The 18441-nt window shown below is 34.8% G+C and overlaps 1 protein-coding gene across 4 annotated transcripts in view; it reads left to right on the top strand.

The window, feature by feature from the left end:
* Nucleotides 1–18441, top strand: part of LOC120345501 (focal adhesion kinase 1-like) — a 105164-nt gene that overhangs the window by 61974 nt on the left and 24749 nt on the right. For all 4 annotated transcript variants that reach the window (XM_078114941.1, XM_078114942.1, XM_078114940.1 and 1 more), the window contains 6 exons: nt 278–378; nt 465–580; nt 1021–1121; nt 1377–1466; nt 1865–2009; nt 2544–2603. In XM_078114941.1, coding sequence (XP_077971067.1) covers nt 278–378; nt 465–580; nt 1021–1121; nt 1377–1466; nt 1865–2009; nt 2544–2603 — 613 coding nt within the window. The remainder of the gene's footprint in view (nt 1–277; nt 379–464; nt 581–1020; nt 1122–1376; nt 1467–1864; nt 2010–2543; nt 2604–18441) is intronic.

Here is an 18441-nt window from a genome sequence, read left to right as displayed (position 1 = left end):
AGCGATTAATATTAAAACTTATGAAAGGGGGAAGTGTGACTAGCTATATCGGACATTCAGCTGTATTATATTTGTTTACGTCACAATCTCTCGTATCGCATTAATGGAGCACGCATTACATTATATAATTTTCTACCATATTATACCATATAAAGTAAATTTTCTATCTAATGCGTCGTGATTTCTATTGCAAAAGTAAATGCGCCGTAAATTTGAAAACATTCCATAACTATGTGTAAGGTTTAATTTTTAATGTTCCTAATTTTTATGTCGTCAGATACTATGCGACAGTTCGATCACCCACACATTGTCAGCCTTATCGGTGTCTGTACCGATCATCCTGTATGGATCGTCATGGAATTCTGCAAATACGGAGAAGTAAGTTTTTTAAATGTCATCCTTAACACCGAATCCGTGACTCATTGTGACGTCATTATGTGATCATGACGTATATTTCTTTTCAGATGCGTTCTTATCTTCAAACTAACAAATATAACCTCGACATGGTAATGTTAACACTGTACACGTATCAACTCAGTCAGGCTCTCTGCTATCTCGAAAAGAAGAAATTCGTTCACAGGTTGGTAACTGAGGGTTAATATTATTTTTTATTTTTCAAAATAATACTGTATAACTGCCTCCTCCGGTTTTTACTTGCTAAATGGCGGCATCTGCGGTGTGACCAGGAATTAATTATGATAAAACATGAATTGAGAAATGAATTTATAGCCACCGACGAATAACAATATAACACCGCTTTATAATGCAAGGATGTCCTTGAAGCTCGTAATCTCGCAACTTCTGTCTCTTGGCTACGCCCTTGCTGCATATACATTAACTATATGCCCCACAATATGTCTACCCTAGTGGGACAAGTGTGCTCTAAAAAGGGACGAGCATGGGGAAAATGGGACACCAGACATGTTGGATTTTCCTTTATAAATTATTCTTTCACTTTGTATTGTTTTTTAAATGAAAACATTTTCAAGTTCAAATAAATTATCTGTTTTCTACTTACAGAGATATTGCTGCTCGGAATATTCTTGTAGCGGAGCCAAATTGTATCAAACTTGGAGATTTCGGTCTTTCAAGATATATCGAAGATCAGAATTATTACACAGGTAAGGAGAAAATAGTGTTGCCACGCGTGGCGCTATTGAGCAAACCGTTTCAAAAAGTTATTGCTTCAAAAGCGATGCCGTTCAAAGACTTTTGCTAAAAGTATTTCTAACTAATGCTCATTTTGAAATAAATTCAATGCGTGTATTACACTAGTAATTTCCAGGTAAATCGACCACCTGATAAAAATTAAAAATATACACCTGTTGAATTTGATAGACACGACGTCATTATAAATGATTCTTTTTGCGTTTTAGCCTCAAAAGGCAAACTTCCGATCAAATGGATGGCGCCGGAATCGATCAACTTCCGGAGGTTTACAACAGCAACCGACGTGTGGATGTTTGGTAACTATTTTATGGTTCTTATGATACTAAGAACGTGAAAATATAAAATTCACCAAAATATATGCTTAATTTATTACCCTCTGGGTAAGGTGGTGGATATGGGATTTTACCCAACGATGACGTCATAGTCAAGTCCAACTCTTTAACCACTACGCCACAGCGCTCGAAAGAACAAATCTGTCATTGGTTGCAAGGAACAATGTTTAGGGTTGCCTTTTTTTGGCGAGAAAATGACAGTTGGTATTATCATTGTCCTAATATTCATGGTCCCACAATTTCTAAAACGAAAATAGAAAAAGTGATTTTTTGAATAAATAAATATTACAATGTCTTTCTGAAATTTGTAAATTTCTCATAGATCCAGAATTTTTTCAACCATCAAAATATTTTAATTTCAGCTGTGTGCTGTTGGGAAATTCTTATGATGGGAGTAAAGCCATTCCAGGGAGTCAAAAATAATGACGTCATAGGCAAAATCGAGAACGGTGAAAGATTAGCGATGCCATCTACATGTCCTCATGATATGTACACACTCATGGAAAGGTAAGTTGAATCGTTCATGCCCTTCGTCATTTTATCATGACTGAACTCGAATTGAAGTGACAAAGTTGGATTGTTTTCAGCTGTCACTTTGCTTTCTGACTATTTTTTGGGTGGAGATTTTGTGTTTCAAAATTGTGCTGTGCGATGTGCATAATGGACTGATTTTACAACGTTTGGATACCGACATAATCAGTAATTCACGATTGTCTCAAATTGCATTCTAAACAATTCTTACTAAGATTAAAAAGTTTTCCTGAATTCTGAGTTTTGAAATTGAAATATTTTCAAATTAAAAACTTAAATTCTAAGTCTATTAAGACAGTTAAGTTTCAATGCAACAGTTGTAACTTGATTGTAAGATTGCTGTAACTGTTAAGGATCCGAATTTATATATATATTTGAATTGTTCTAGCCCTTACTAGTGAATAAGTAGCAAATTTGGCAGCGGTTCTTGTCTGAAATTATAGAACACATTTTGAGTGTGCAAATCTCAATATTTATTATCTTTGTAATTAAGTTTCCATTAAATTTTAGATGTTGGTCGTACGATCCAGGAGACCGACCCTTGTTTTTTGAAATTCAACAGTCAGTTGGGTGAGTGGAGTATATTATTTGTAGGTTTAATATATTCATAAAATCTGCAAGATATCCTTGGGAATGGGTCAAGTCAGGGCGAAATACCTACATTAAACTTTATATTCTAGAATCTAATCTGATATTGCTATGCTCATTCGATCGTGCAATGACGCTTATTTGAATATTCCATACGATCTGTTTGATTTAGGTTGGAATAATATGACATCAGGTCGTTAAAAAGCCGGAAATTCGTTAACTTTTTTGACGACTATGGAATTTGGAACTGGTTAGGTATGAAGTTAACGTAACGTTAAATAACAAAAATTTTGAAGGCGAAAGTTGAAAGTTGTTGCAGCAATTCTATTTCACGGGGTAGTCAGAGGAATCGCTGAATATATCTAGGATAGGGAATTGGAGATGTATTTTGAAAAGTAACAAGCGGTAGTACTACGAATATACAAAGCTGTCACTATTTTGTTGAATGAAAGAAAGGACGCGGTGAGATGAAAGAAGAAGCCGACTTACAGATCAACGTATCAACAGTGATCGTTAAATCTACGAATTGACGACAAACGTGAATGCTGAGGCATAAAATATTTTGTTGCGTTTTGCACTGGACATCATGTCACTTTTCGTCGGCTGTTGGTTGGGATAGACGGTAGGAGTGGAAACTTGCGTTTACAAGATCTTCTGTTGTTTTCACAACTAACAGCACTACTGGAATTTGCTTAATGAAACTACCTTATATGTAAATTCACTAGTTTCGACGTAGTTAGTCAAACACTGGCCCGCCCTGTGCTTAGCCATTATCTTTTTCGACCCATTGCAACTGGGAATACTAGTTCAAGTTGAACGATACTGGTTTTTGAAAATACATCAATAATTAATTAATAATATTCGCTTTCAATTGCACTCGAAATATGACTTCTCGATCAGTCGATTGCCTTTCGCGGCGTATTTGTAAATGTGCTTAGGAATTACTATAAAATCTTGTTGAATATTACTACTTTATTTTACAAGAATTTCATTCACTTCCTTATTATGAAAAAATGGATTTCGTCACCAATTTAGCGACCTTTATAATGATTAATAACGTGACCTGCTGAATGAAACTAAATCTGATCAATCTCGCGTTTGAACTCGCCAGTATGTGCACAATTATTAATGTTCCTAATTTAGAAAGCAAATTTATTCAAATGGCGTTTAATGAAATGAAATTATTCCAAGAAGTTGGACGGTAACAGAATGTTTTTTCTCAAATATTCGTCGTGGGGTATTATTTTTAAATAACGAAACTTGACGATCTATTGGCTTTGTAACCCAATAGGTTAGGAAACACATTCGTTGAAAAAATTATTGAAATCCTCTACTAGCCTATAGTACCTGTACTATATTTAATTAAATTGATGTGTATTATTTAAAATTGTACATACCATATTTCTAGTATCAGCGATTAAGTGAAATTTGTATTGGCTTTTTGGTGATTTTTACGTTACGATTAAATCCGTCCCTCGTCTTTTATAAATGAATTAATCTAAGTCTCCCTGTACCAATGACATTCAAATAACTACGGTAAACATCTGCCGTCGACTAAATACACAATGCGTGACTTGGGCCATGTTGATTATATTACCATCAATGTAGCCTATTTAAGAGACTGGTGTATGTAGGCTGATAATTCCAATATCGGTAAATCTTCACTATCAAAGTGTATGGCTACAATCCAAAGTGCTTCAAATTAAATATCTGTGATTTATGGAAACCTACGTGATATCAACAAAACTAAGTTTGATGAATATAATATAGTGTTTTCGTTGTCCATAACTGCGCATTCGGTAAAATTTCTACGGTACTGTAGAATGAAAATAATTCCCATGCGGCAAAAATGACATGCTTGCACCCAGCAAAAATGTGTGTTCCCTTCGTTGAGTTTTATCTAAATGGGAACACGTTAAATTCATAATATTCTAATAACCAAAAAGACTAGGCGGCACAAACAGTAAACACAAAAGAAAGGTATGCTAAGCGTCGGTTGGTAGGATTTTACGCGGGCTTTCGATCTTTTGTGCGCGCACGACTGAATCAACAATCTTTTACATGGCATCTATTGAATTGTATTGAACAAAGATATCTTTGGTCGAATATTTGGCCTTTTTGGGGACTTCGTCGAGTCTGTGATGAATTTTGGGAGATTAGTATTTGCTTATCGTCAAAGTTGCTAAGGTATAGTTAATGTTTAAAGTTAGTTATGATTAGCAGAATCATCGGTATCGTATCGAGTATTCCAGTGCATTCGAAATACATTATATATACTTAATTGTGGATGTATTTATTTGCCGTAACTTTTTACCTAATTTTGGATACTGTATATCCATTTATATATCCAACTGGATTTTTTTGTACAGAAAATATTCAGAAAAGCATAGTAAGTTTTTTTAAACAACGTCATTGATTTTTTCTAAAATCTGTTTTGATAATATTATTGCATTTTTTTTACAATTTTCCTGCTCAGTATTCAGTGCATACGTTATAATAAATTTCCGGTATGCGTCATCTACGCTTGTATCGCAAAATATACGACGCGGATAATAGCAGACTTATTTAATTAACTGTTAGTTCTTAACGTAATAAAATGTTTTGATAAATTGAATTCAAATTATAATCAATAAACAGAAAATGAAATACCATGTAGCGATGCATGATGTTAAATGCAACGTCATTGCATTCATTAGTGAATGTCAAGTTTAAATATAATTTAGAAATAGATTCCGAGTAATAGTTACTCCTTGCGAATATTGGTAAGCTAAATAGATGCTGTAGAAATCCCAATTCAAGATTTTGTGTGTCCTGAGGTTATATAGGTTTTCTTTTACTGTTTTGGAATGTACAGGGTGTCCAAAAAAAGTTCGCCCGATTTTATAGCAATAACAATTAAATATTTCTTTGTCTTTGTTTATTAATAGTTCTGATTGTGCTTGTAGTTCTCATTTATCATACAATAAAATTTATTTCAACTTACAATTGTTATTACTGTAAAATCGAGCGAAATTTTCGGACACCATGTATATAGCTTTCGAAGTATCAACATTTTCAGTTTCAGTTCTTTTGCCATAATGGTTCAAATGCGTAGTTGATCCTCATTAATTAAAAATTGACTTTTATTCATCATTGATACCTAGATAATCCGGGTGTGTATCTAAAGGGGGTAACCCATCTACGCAAACCGCGTAAATCAGTTCTACCCGCCTGTCCAGTCCGCTTGGCATCAAAGCTTCCGATTATTATAGTCATGTCGGTATCTTGAAAAGAGCACTTGTGTGTATCTAGGGATGTGATATATCATTGATAAACTGATGTTTGCTTTGTGTTACGATCGCTATGTTTGTCACTCTGGGGTGTTTTAAAGCGCTTCTTTATTTTATTTATTAAGCAAGAGTCCTCTCATTCAACAAGGTGTTTTTGACCTTGAAGTACATTTGTCCTTGGTTTGAACTTCAAATATGTGTCGTCACCGAACAGGAATACTTTGTGCACGTAATGCGGGACTAAAAAAACAAGCTATCTGTAGCCCAATTTATTTCATTGCATTGGCGATCGGTAAATATTTAATACTATTTGGTGGTTTATCGCGTCGTCAAGAAATCAATCCAAAGCGCGGCCAATGATTTATCAATTCTTCTCTCTTTATCACTGCCTCGCTCGAAAAATCGCGCCAGTCTGTCGCTCGCGTGCCAGCTTTCAACACCCAGTTGACCCTATCTGTCCAATCTTTTGTTATCGCAACCTCGAAATTGTTATTTTTTTTTTATTTGTCCATGTTTGGTCAGTTACAAACTTACATATCCATATGTCACTTTTACGTGGGTCGGTCATGGTAACATCCAAATGCAAAATACAAGTTTGCTTACATAACCTTGCTTCTTGTTTACTTTTGAAATTCCCGCCAATTATTTTTGACGACGACAATTTGAGTTCGTTCTCCCTTTTAACCTCGGTTTAAACTCTTAATCCTCCTAAATACGGATTCCATGATATTTGTGATGGAAATTTTATAATAAAAAAATGGAAAGTTTTTTATGGGAAATACCACAATTGTGGTAGCAGTCGATTTTTCACTTACATTTGCAAATAGGAATAATTTCTTCGGGAATGTATCTAAATCAATATGTACGTAATAGCAGTCATTTTTTCCATGTTATCAATCATAAATTTGTAAACCCGAAAAAAAAAAACAGTGCTCCTATTGAATCAAAATCCACCCCTTTTGCCAATTGTTACCAGCAACAATATTTCGATTAGGAACACTCTAACTAATCTAAATGGTCATATCCCCATGAAGAGCTATTTCATATACTATTCAGATTTAATGAACAATTTTTTACGTTCAAATTTATCTGATGATAAAGGCGTGGATGTAAATAACGATGATTCCGTAACATTATCTCGTCAAAATATATTCACAGTCGGTTAAGCTTGGGTCTATTTTAAACCGAGCTAACCAGGCTCGCTTCTTTACCGCCCCTTGTATGTCCGGAGACTTTTTACATACTTGTTGGTGTACCTTCTCAAAAAGGAATTTCGGGGGTCATCAATCGAAAAATTTAAGTGTTATCTCCTACTTGTAAAATGTTGCTTTTGCGCCCGTAAAAACAGAAACTCTAACCACATTGAGCTTTCCTTATAAAATTATATATATTTTGTATAAAAATAAAATAATTTGAACTCGATTGAACCTGTTGGGGTAATTAATCATTTGCGATATAGATTCATGTGTAATAACATTAGCTTTATTTATTAGTACCGATTGTGTAAACATTCCATCGTCCCCACTTACGACCTCCTATCATCGTTCAACGGAAGTTGACCCCACACCGGAAGAATAACAAGGAAGTTATGGGCGGAAACGTTTTCCATATCAATTTAAATTATCTGATACATCTTTGGCCCTTCATAAGTTTTATTGCATTTTTGCGTTTACCAAACTTGTTCAAGCTTCGTTTGTGACGAAATTTCTTGCCAAATCTAAGTTTGTTTCTATTTATCTTAAGAATGCCACGAGTTACCACTTCCAAGATATCTAACGAATGCAGGGGGCGGTGTATAAAATACTTCTTTTCTGTTAATAACACGCTCACAAGCACCAACGCGATCTTCTAAATTCCAAAGCTAGTTCATGTGTGACTTTTTCACGATGTCATATTTCGTGTTCGACCAAACCTTAATCCGACATTAATATCTTGTTTTATAACGTTATACCTTCTCGTAAAAATGATGTCACAATTTTATTAGATATGAAAACTATATAATCTTTGATTTACTATAAATACATGACTATATTTTAATATTATGACGATCTGAAAATGAACACGCCCGTTTGAAACGAGAAGTTTTTTTAAAGCTCATCTGAAATTGAACGAATTTTTTATAACAGTTATATGTGACGAGGGTCGTTATTTGTTCAGTTATATCAATATCTATTAGAGTTCAAGGTTTAACTTTGGAAAAACCAACCCTATGGTTATGTCTAGTATAAAATGACGATTTTGAGCTGCTTAATTTTATTATTAACTTGTTTAGAGCAGACTTAGGGGCAGTAATTGCATTTTTAAACTTACCGGTATCGGAAGACTGCGTCGTAAAATGGCTGAATTTTCAGACTAGCTAAAAGTATGGACGGGGATGTGTTGGGTTTAGTAGAGAACTGAAACGGAAAGATATTCATTTTTCAGAAATCGTTGTCAAAATTTTGTCGTTCTGGCTTCAGTCAAATTTAGTCAATCAGGAAACGGCACGGATTCAATATGAAGGCAGATTACTTTCAAGGATTACTAAATACCACGTTGGAAGTTTACCTGCTAGTTCAGCAAGGCATGCCACGTTAGGGTCCTTGTTTCTATCAGATAGAATGGTACAGTTCGTTCAATTATTAACATATTACTTAATGTAAAGTAAATTTTACCAAATGCGGTGAACGTGCTTTATCAGAATTCAACCCCGGAATTGCTATATAGACATAACATTGCATGGCACTGGAGAATAAATGTCGTGCTTTGCAAAGATAGTGGATCCCAAAAATTAAGCTCCCGTCATTCGTGGCCATGCGGATAGCATGGATTCATTTGTTGTTGTGAAGAAAAAGGTTGCTATTCGTCACTAAGGAAGTGTTCCCTCGTGTATTACAACCAAATAACGCTTGTGAGAGTAACAGGTGTGCCCGTCATGTTTTTATTCCAAACAGTTATTATCATAATGTGACAAGTTGGTATGCATTATCCAACAGTAGATCTGCCAATGCAATGGTGCGATTGTTTGCTTTTATTAAGGTGAGGTGTGATGTATAATGCAGAAAGAAGCATACGTTTTACGTGCATTTTGATGTGATTATTTTAGGTAGTCCGGTATGTGAATATTGAAATGGACGGTTTGAGAATAACGGGCTGTGAAAAGAGAAGCGTCCAGAAGAACGATGTATTCGTTTTCACAATAAAATACATTCTATTCTGTTAAAGAAATTATAATCTTTTTTATTGGGATTAGTAAAATCGAGTTAATCTTTGAGAGTTCATGCATTTCAGCATGAGTGCTTGATAGCTGTGCATATTTAATATTTGCGTTTTTGGTTTGCGGTGATAGCATGACGTTCCAAGGTGAAGTAGGTCAATTAAACCGCTTAACTTTACCGATGTCGCGACAGTATTGTCGATGAAAAGTCAATTTATCGGTATATCTGCCAAATTTTTCTGTGGTATTCTGTTTCGTATGCATGCTTAAATGGAATTATCATCTTTACCGACAGTTTGTGATTGCAGCGGTGGCTGCGGGTATTGCTACAACGCAGGGGGGAATAGTTAAAGACACCGAAGTAATGTTATCAAAATAACAAGAATTACAATCCGGTAGCCGTGATTTCAGAATGTGTAATTCAAGAGTTGTAAGTCAGGTTGAGCTTGGACTTGTTTGCAATAGGTATTTCAAAGAGTATGGTATAAGACTATAAGTCATTATTTCTGTACACCAGACCACGGGCACTGCCGGATGCGATAAATGCTAATAAACTAGTCATTTCAAGTTCTTGTCCTATTTCGAATTAATTTTATGTTCGGAACGCGTTCCGTCTCTGGCGGCAGGCCCAATTTTAGTATGTGAACGACCTACTCGTGGTGTAACATAATAGTAATTTATGTTATATCGTCTAAATATGACCATGTTCTTCGTGTAACGGTGTTTTACTGTAGGATTCCATGTATGATTTCGTATTTCAAGTCAGGATAATTCGTAGGTACAAAACGAAATACTTATCTGGCATACAAATTTGTCGTCAGTTAGAATTTACTTCTGTCTAAATGCATCACCATAGATTTGTATAGCTTTGTCCTCCTTAACCTTGCCCCCCATAGATGAGTCGATAGGTCGACCTTGCTTTTCTCAAAAATAATTAAATGTCGAATAATTATGTCAGCAGACAATACACACCCATCAAAGACTATAAAATGACTTTGATCGTCAGGTTCCGGAAGTCTACATTATTTGTATTCCGTGTCCGTGGAAGGACGAGGGGACTTTCCATATTTCTTAGTCAGTACTTGTGTACACTCCTGTCAAAGCAGTTCTTGCCGAAACGGCTACACAATGAGCCCTTGTAATATTATTAAAGGGTCCGTGAGATCAGAAGAAAATATCGAAAATTGTCCATTTCTTTGATGGGGAAATAATGCATTCAGTTCAGTATAATGTTTGCTGAGGACAGGTCCTGGAAGCCGTACCATATCGCTTCGTAAGCCTAAAATGCAATATTTAATTTCAAATCTTTTCCAGGTTCGCTACCTTAGAAATGGAATACACCAATCTGATAGTGTAATCGCTTTAAAATATCAAAATTTAGGTAATTTGGCACCACTTTTTCCTTTTGTCCAATTTTTTATTGTATGATGGGCGTTTCATTGCTTTTTTCTCGTTTTATATTGTGTTTTGTTAACCAGTTGCTTGTTTGTACAATTATGATGTCATAGTCTCTTTCAATTTATTTTACTACTGTTTTTCGGTTACGTCATTTGTTTTAGTTAGTCTTCGCTATAATGGTCATTGGTCAGTTCACCTGAGTGGACACTGGACAATGAAGTTCTATTGTTCCTAGAATTCACTATACAATTCAATTTGGCTCCAGTTTGTCGCTTTATTTAAACAAGGCAGTAAACGAAAGTGGTACAGCATAGTGTGAGATGATTTATAGGCTTTCGCATGGTTTTCACAGTTATGTTCACGTTGTCCATTTAGTTATGTAGCGAATAATGAGATTGCTAGAATTCTTATTATGCCAACTTTGTTCCTTTTTTGGTGAGAACCCGCATAGATATATTATGCGCATTTGTTAGGAGATTAACTTTTATTGTTTATAGTAAAGCGATTAATTAGGCATGTTGTGTTCGATCTATCCATAGTTTTTTCTATTGCTTTGAATATAATAGATTATCGTGATATTTTTCGATCATACTCGAAGGAGAAAATTGCTGGATTGCAAATATTTCAAATTTTTGTAAGAAAATGGGTTTATGAGATATCCCTTGTTTATGTTTGTGAGAATACTATAAGAAAAGCACATCAAGTTTACAGAGAATTTAAGATCATTTAAATGTTAGCTGGGCTTCCAACCCAAGAGGGAAATGATGTTTTCGCTCTGAACAACGCTCTATGCCGGCAATTATTGACGTGTACGTTGCTATGTCTACGAAAGCCTTAAACTGCATAATAGCGTCTCCAGGCGTATTGATTATACGAAAAATGGCTGTCAAGTTGTTCAGCTATAAAGTATAATAAATTGCATACGTAATCCCCATTTGATATGAATTAAACCTCGGCCATCGCCATCCTATTTATTATTTGTAACTAGTTTTTGGTTGTTACCTGCTGTTACTGACAACCTTTACCCCGAGTTGAACTGCTAATTGCGCACTTTATGGCAATCTGCAAAATTTATAAATTTATTAAATTTTCGATTACATATTTAAGAATGCCGAAGCGCAAATAAACTCCTCATTCAGGAAATTATATGTCTTGCAAATTTTTAGTAATTTCTTGGGAGCTAAAATTAATAGCAACAATAAATCTGCAAGCGGATGCAATATTTTATTTTGAGTTTGCACAATTCGTGGGATTTTAACCTTTACAGGATTGCCTATTTTGTACTTTGGTTTTCAGGCCTAGCAGGGAGGGGGTACACTATTCTGGCACGAATAGGGATGCCTATCTGAATAGATTGGTATTCTAGTTTTTTCGCCGTTATTTATTTAATGTTTATTTAAGTATTCTCCTGAATGAATCTATTTCGCAATAAAATCATGAACTCACTGTCTTATTGGCGAAAGAAAGTGTACTGTCGGTTAGGATGAATTCCTAAAAGTCGATTTTCAGGATTGCATTCATTTTGAATCGTGTAAATACATTTTGTGACATCCTCACCTCAACCATGTCGCCCATATTTCAAATAGAAAAGTCGAGCAATAAAATGCTCCGAGAAAGATAAGCGAATAGTATGGTGAGTAATTCTATCGTTCAATCAATGAACAGAAATAGGACCGGATGACAATGAGTAATATCAACTTCTCTGTTTACGCACTCGAGAGCGAGCTATTTTGGTAAAACTACCTTGCCCACATAGTAACCCAACACTGAAGTCTCTGTACTATCAATCCCCACACGCCGATCCAGGGTAAAATACCTTTTTAGAACACAATTTGTTCTTGGGCCGTGCTTGAAATATAGGCATAAGCTGTCATGGTATTGTGGATTTTACTCCATGGCCTATAGGGAGGGGATACTGTTCTTTTCGATGCCCGCGTACAAAAGACGTGTTACGTCACGGGTGTCGCGTCCCCTTCTTTTAAGGAAAAACTTGTTGTTTTGTAAATTGACATATCTTGTTGCCCCCAACTTCATATGGTTTTAATTTTGCTTTATGATAGAGAGCGAAAGATGACGACGAGAGACTTTGAGTACTACTGTCAGATTAATTAGTCAGAATGCTTCTGCGAATTTTTAACGTAAGGACCCTATTTCAGTTTCTTTATTTTTAATTAAAAAAAGTTAGTACAATGGTCATGTCGTGAGGACCTACTAAACTTGAGTATATATGGAATACATCACCATGACAGTAATATTACTTTTTTTGTGAAAAATGGGGTCTTCGTTTCACACGTGGAATGGCTTGTTCAGGGATTTGTTTTGAGTGATTAGGCAGTAAATTTATAGTTACATAATTTAGAATACTTCAGCTTAAAAGATTGTGATGCTGTACAAATTGGCATTTTACAACTTTCGTTGCTATATTGATACCACGAATTAATTTACGTCAATATGACAGAAATGTTAAATAGCCTTTATGGCTTATGCAAATCACCATTTTCGTTTGTAAAATACAGTAATCCCGATCTTTTATTTTATTCTGATTTTGCTTTTTTTGATATGCTCTTTCTATTCGGAATTTTACAAGATAAAATTACGTTGTAATTTTTTCAATTCCAGTCATATTTTTGCCTATTTTTCCTAAAATTTTCGTTCTTTTGACGTTTGACGTTTTGGAATCGAAATATACTGAAAGTTTGCGATGTCGTAATAGTTAAAAATAAATTAGTATGTTTTGAATTTATTGTCTCTGTAAATAGAAAATTATTATATTGTATGATTGTTGCAATTATAAAGTATATCTATAGATAATTAATGATGATATTCTGAAAGTTTAGATTCCAAATATAGCACATCATGACATGCACTGTATATATAAGTGGTATTTTTTTCATATTTTCAAAGGTTTTGTCCTTTGTCAAATTCCCATGATCGTAGGAAAGTAGCAAAAACAGATCATATTATGTAATTTTTTTTCGTAGTGTGGTTTCAAATGAATTGCCAAATTGAAACCGGGATGTGTGTATTTTTATTACATCATTACACCATTAATTTGTCTCATGATCCTAATTTTGCGCTCATTATCAAAAATAAGTTACGTAATTCGTAATCTGTAACAGTCTGCGTCAGTTATTGTTACGTACGTTGACGTGAAATGCCGCATATATGTTAATGATAGGTACACGAACTTTGTTGCTACAAACTCGAAATTTTGTGAGACCTTAGCACCGTTTACCATTTCATATTTGAGTTAAATATACCTTTTGTAAAGTCGAGTTTTAATATAGTAAGCTGTGGCATTTTTGTTTCGTGTCAAGGAAAGAACGCCAAGTCCCACCACGACCTCAAACTGCAATTATTGATAAGATTTCTAAATTTCGAGAATGGGAGAGGAGACTGAATCTCTCTCAGATATACATGCTATACTAGGGCGAATTTCTATTACTGTACTAAAACTTGAATTGATCACTTCTCGCAGAATTGCGATATTTTTGCAGGCCGTGAATCCGGCACCATTAGCATGCAGAAGTTTCTGTTGGTCAATTGCCAATTTTCCGAGTTTTTTTTTTCAAATACTAATGATCCAGGAATTTGACCAACCTGATAAATAGTGTGTTCATCAATTTTCGTCCAAACAAAGCTCATAGTTTAACTTTCAGTGAATTGCCAGTTAAGTTTCAACTTTTTTGCGACGTGTGAGTCATTCAACAAACAGATTTGAAATCGTCATTTGTGACAGAAGTCGAACAACGAACACACCCGCACTGTTCCAACAATTTGATTTATGATATTGTTCGATTGTTGTCCGTTTATTCAGCCCATTACGACGAACATACTTTTTAAGACTTTGGAATATGTCGGACGAACATATAACAATAGTCTGCATGTGTACAATGTCTTATGTGAATGACAAGCGCCTAACCCCCTGTAGGAATAGTTTTTATATAAGTCTGATCTTGTGTGGACCACAGATAGTTATCAGCACGTTGGCGTGGTCCATCTATTATCAGCGATACACATTGGCTTTTTTGTTAGACAATGATCTGTCGTCAGTTCTTTTTTAGGCGGACATTTTCCTAAATGAATAAACGTTTTACCGATCGCGAATTGTTCCATTACGTAATGGTCTTTTTGTGGATGACCCACAATGACCCCTAAAAGTCATGGACGATCCCTTTTCGCCGAAAACTTGAAAATTACTACGTTTTTTTTTAATATACCATCGTTAATAAAATCGTTTTGTTTAAAGTTTAAATCTTCATTATCCCCATTCTATAGCATATCATGTTTTGTTGTCCGCATGCATTAGTAACGCCTTTTAGGTATCACGTAACAGAATTTGTGAATTCCATGTTTTATATGGGTCATCGTTTCTTATCCAACCCTGTCGTTGTTAAAGAAGCCAGAGTGGTAATCCACATCCGAAAGTGGCTTATGCAGACGCTTGTAACCGCAGTTAGTCAAAACAATTTAGCGACTATTTCCGACCGATTTTAACGACTCATTTTTGTTTATCAGTATTTTATTTATTTAAACAGCGGTAGCGCAACCTATATAGTTTCATAGTATTGATGTGTTCTTGTAACTGAAGCGCTCAAAATTGAGTTATAGTTCTAGACAATTTTTTTATGGCATGTAACACCCTATAGTTTAAATGATAATGAGCAAACTTGGCGTCTCAACCGTACCGCAATTTACCTGAGTGTCAGGTTTTAACATCGGCGGCCAATACGTCATATGTCTAGTTTTATACAATTACAAAATTCTTTTTTAATCTTCTCACATAGGTTTTTTGGTTTGAATTTTATTAGTTTTCTATAATTCGAGTCTACTTGTTGTTGATTAATAGCTGATTTCATTTAAAAAAAAAATTCTCGTTTTTGCTGTGAACTCATTTCACAAAAATTTGACAATGTTATCTCTTTCGTCTTTCAGTCCATATTGATAACGATAAGATAATGTCATATGATAATTTTTTCTGGCTTATCGCTTCAGTTCTCTGTCAAAAAGTTTACTTTTCCGACTACCGTACAATTATTACTTGTGTCGTTTGGTGTTCAACCCTAATCTGATGGATTACCCATTGATGGACATGATTACACTGTTTGACGTAATCAGTTAGAAAATACCGATTTTTGCATTGAAAAATAAAAGTTTTGTAGTGTTCCATTATTCTACTATAAATCGATCTCTATTCTGACAATACACAATAACTCCGTTCAGATTTTGTAAAATTTCGAGTCGATATAAAGTCCTTTTGTGGAATCGCTATTTATTGTTATTCTGAGTTCTTAAAAATTTGAGTCGTTTTTTTTTCTTAGTTGAATTCCTATAAGGGGACGATTTTTTATATTAAAAGTTGTTATATTTCAGTTTATCAAGGTAAAATTATATCATTTTTTGTAAAATATTCCGGGCGATATGGGTCCGCGTTGGACCGTTTTTAACATAGAAAAAAAATGTCTTCCTGGTATGACTCGGTACATATTTGATTATTTCCGCGGGGGAGTATTAGAGGTCGTGTTTTATGGGTTTTACTCATATTTTTACAGTAGATTAATGCCAGTTCACTTTTCATTGTAATCAGTTACTAGTTGTTTGTCTTAGAGTCTGTGACAGAATACCAGTAGTTGATTTTTATGACTTTCTGAGCTCGTATTGGTTTGCCGGAATTGGTCGAAAATTGACCATTAGCTTTGAAAGGTGAAAAAGTCAAAAATATGTTTAATATTGCAATAATTTGACAAAATCTTTCCTTAAACTCATTTATTTTCAAATATTTCAAATTCCACTTCACGATTCGAAAGCTTGAAAATTCATGATTTTATGTCTAAATTACCAACTAATGCAAATTCGTCTGTAGATGTCCTATTTTGATTCTATGTACACCTGCAACAAAAGTGTTGCATGGAAACAAATCAATGTGTAACTAACATCAATTACAGTTACATTAGAGTAAAATCCAACTTTACTTGTTAAAGGTAGTGTTATTGGAAGGTCCAATGATAGAGAAAGTTCGCTGCTGTAGGTAGACTACTTCTATTTCGCATTCTCTATTTCGTAGTCTCTTTTTTGATCGATGAGTTGCAGTCGCAAAGAATTTTTTTAGAGAAAAGAAAAACAGTTATCGAATCCTGGGAATATTATTAGCAACAAAGCGAGACATGCCAATGTAAACGTGGCGAAAGTACGTCAATAAGACCTGCTTACTATGTACTTGATAATGATCTTATCTAGCAAATAGTAAATGAAATGTGGGCTTGGCTTTTTATTTCCATAAACCGCGACCTTTTGTCGAATATAAATATTGTATATATAAGTGATTTTTCATCCATAAGAAAGCTAGTTAGTTACATTAGTCTCCGTTCGAACAGTATAATTAAGAAGGAGCATAATTGTGGATGTAGTTGACTGTAAAACGTTTATTGAGTGTTTTCAATGTGCCGTGAAATGGTTCCATTTGTGGTAAACTTCCTTGTAAACCGCGCATTGTTCTTCACGGATTAGACGTAACTCGATATTGTACTGAAAACTTTCAGAACCGTTTGTTTTTAACTCGACATTTCCCATGTATGTTTTATAAATAACATGAGCGGTTAGGTTTGGTCCATACTGAAACAGATATTTAAATTAGTTAGCTTTATTATAAATGTCAAAAAGATTTATTTTCATTATACGCTAGGCTTATATCGCCTCTGCGGCGACCCTTGCTGCGCCCTGTTGAACTAATAAAGTAAGGTTGGCAGAAACCAAAATTATAGTTTACTTTTTTTTTATTTAAATCTGTAACTTCGTTGGTATGCGGTATGCGGAATAGAGCGATGACTTCATTTGCTACAAATATCGTTTATGCAATAGATTATGTAGCCTAGCGGAACAGTGTATATTGGGTTTCGAATTTTACGGAAATTGTCGAAAGAATTTGATTTTGGGGACCCTGTTTTTAGCATTTTTGTATCCTCTAAAATTTGTAATTTTGTATGTAACGATATTGTAATGAAAAAAAATAATATTCGTAAATATGTTCGCATTCGTTACTGAATTCATAAAATTTTTCGTTGCGCTTTTTTCACGGGCTGTTTGACGTCACTGGACTATGTGAAAGCGTAGTAATCCATTACGCCTTTTGAAAACTTATCTTGTTATGTTTTGAAAACATTCAACGATTTACATTGAACAAAAATTGTCCGTGGATTTGACAAATATGTAGAATTATTTTTGACATGTAGGTCACTAGAGTTTATAAGTTTTATCGCTGGGCCGTGACATCGCGATTTATTATTCGAATTCTTTATTTTGGATATTTCAAATCAAAATTCACTTCGCACATCGCTTGGGTCGTACTTCAATTTTATATTTAAAAATTCGCAGTAAAGTTATCGTCACTTTCTTGTAAATTCTAAAATCAATATGATGTTATACTATTGATCAGGTAGCCTACGCCGGAATTTTTTAATAGCGAATATTGCCCCGATTATGTATATAACACTCACAGAGGAATAAGCTATTTCAATAAGTTTCTCAAATTATTTTTTCGTTTTCGCTTCCCTTTTTCAAACTTCATCAAATTGTCATCCGAGGAGAGCTATATACTTTTACAATAAACTTTATATCAAAAATTACGATATGATATCATGTATCCACAGTTCCAGTGCAAATAACCAGCTAGTGTAATCCGCGGTGAGCCGGAGGCGAGTTCTTCAGACATGACGTAAGCCAAACACCTAGCTGACTGTAAGTCGGAACTCGGATCGGTTTGTTTGTGATCGCGCTCAATCATTGCACACGAGCCCTCGTGCAGGCGCGTACGCACACCCCGGCCTCGGTGTTTGGGGCCCCCGGCGCGAAAACAAAGCATCCGCCGCGCGTTTCCGACTGCATTTGCCGCCACGCCACTCAGAAGCGCGCCGGTTTGTTTTTAGACGATTTTTTTGTAAAAGAAAGTATAAACAAGGGT

The sequence above is a fragment of the Styela clava genome, chromosome 8, assembly GCF_964204865.1.
Source record: "Styela clava chromosome 8, kaStyClav1.hap1.2, whole genome shotgun sequence".
Taxonomy (NCBI): Eukaryota; Metazoa; Chordata; class Ascidiacea; order Stolidobranchia; family Styelidae; genus Styela; species Styela clava.
Note: the sequence above shows the minus strand (reverse complement) of the source record. Positions and strands in the feature narration are given on the sequence as shown.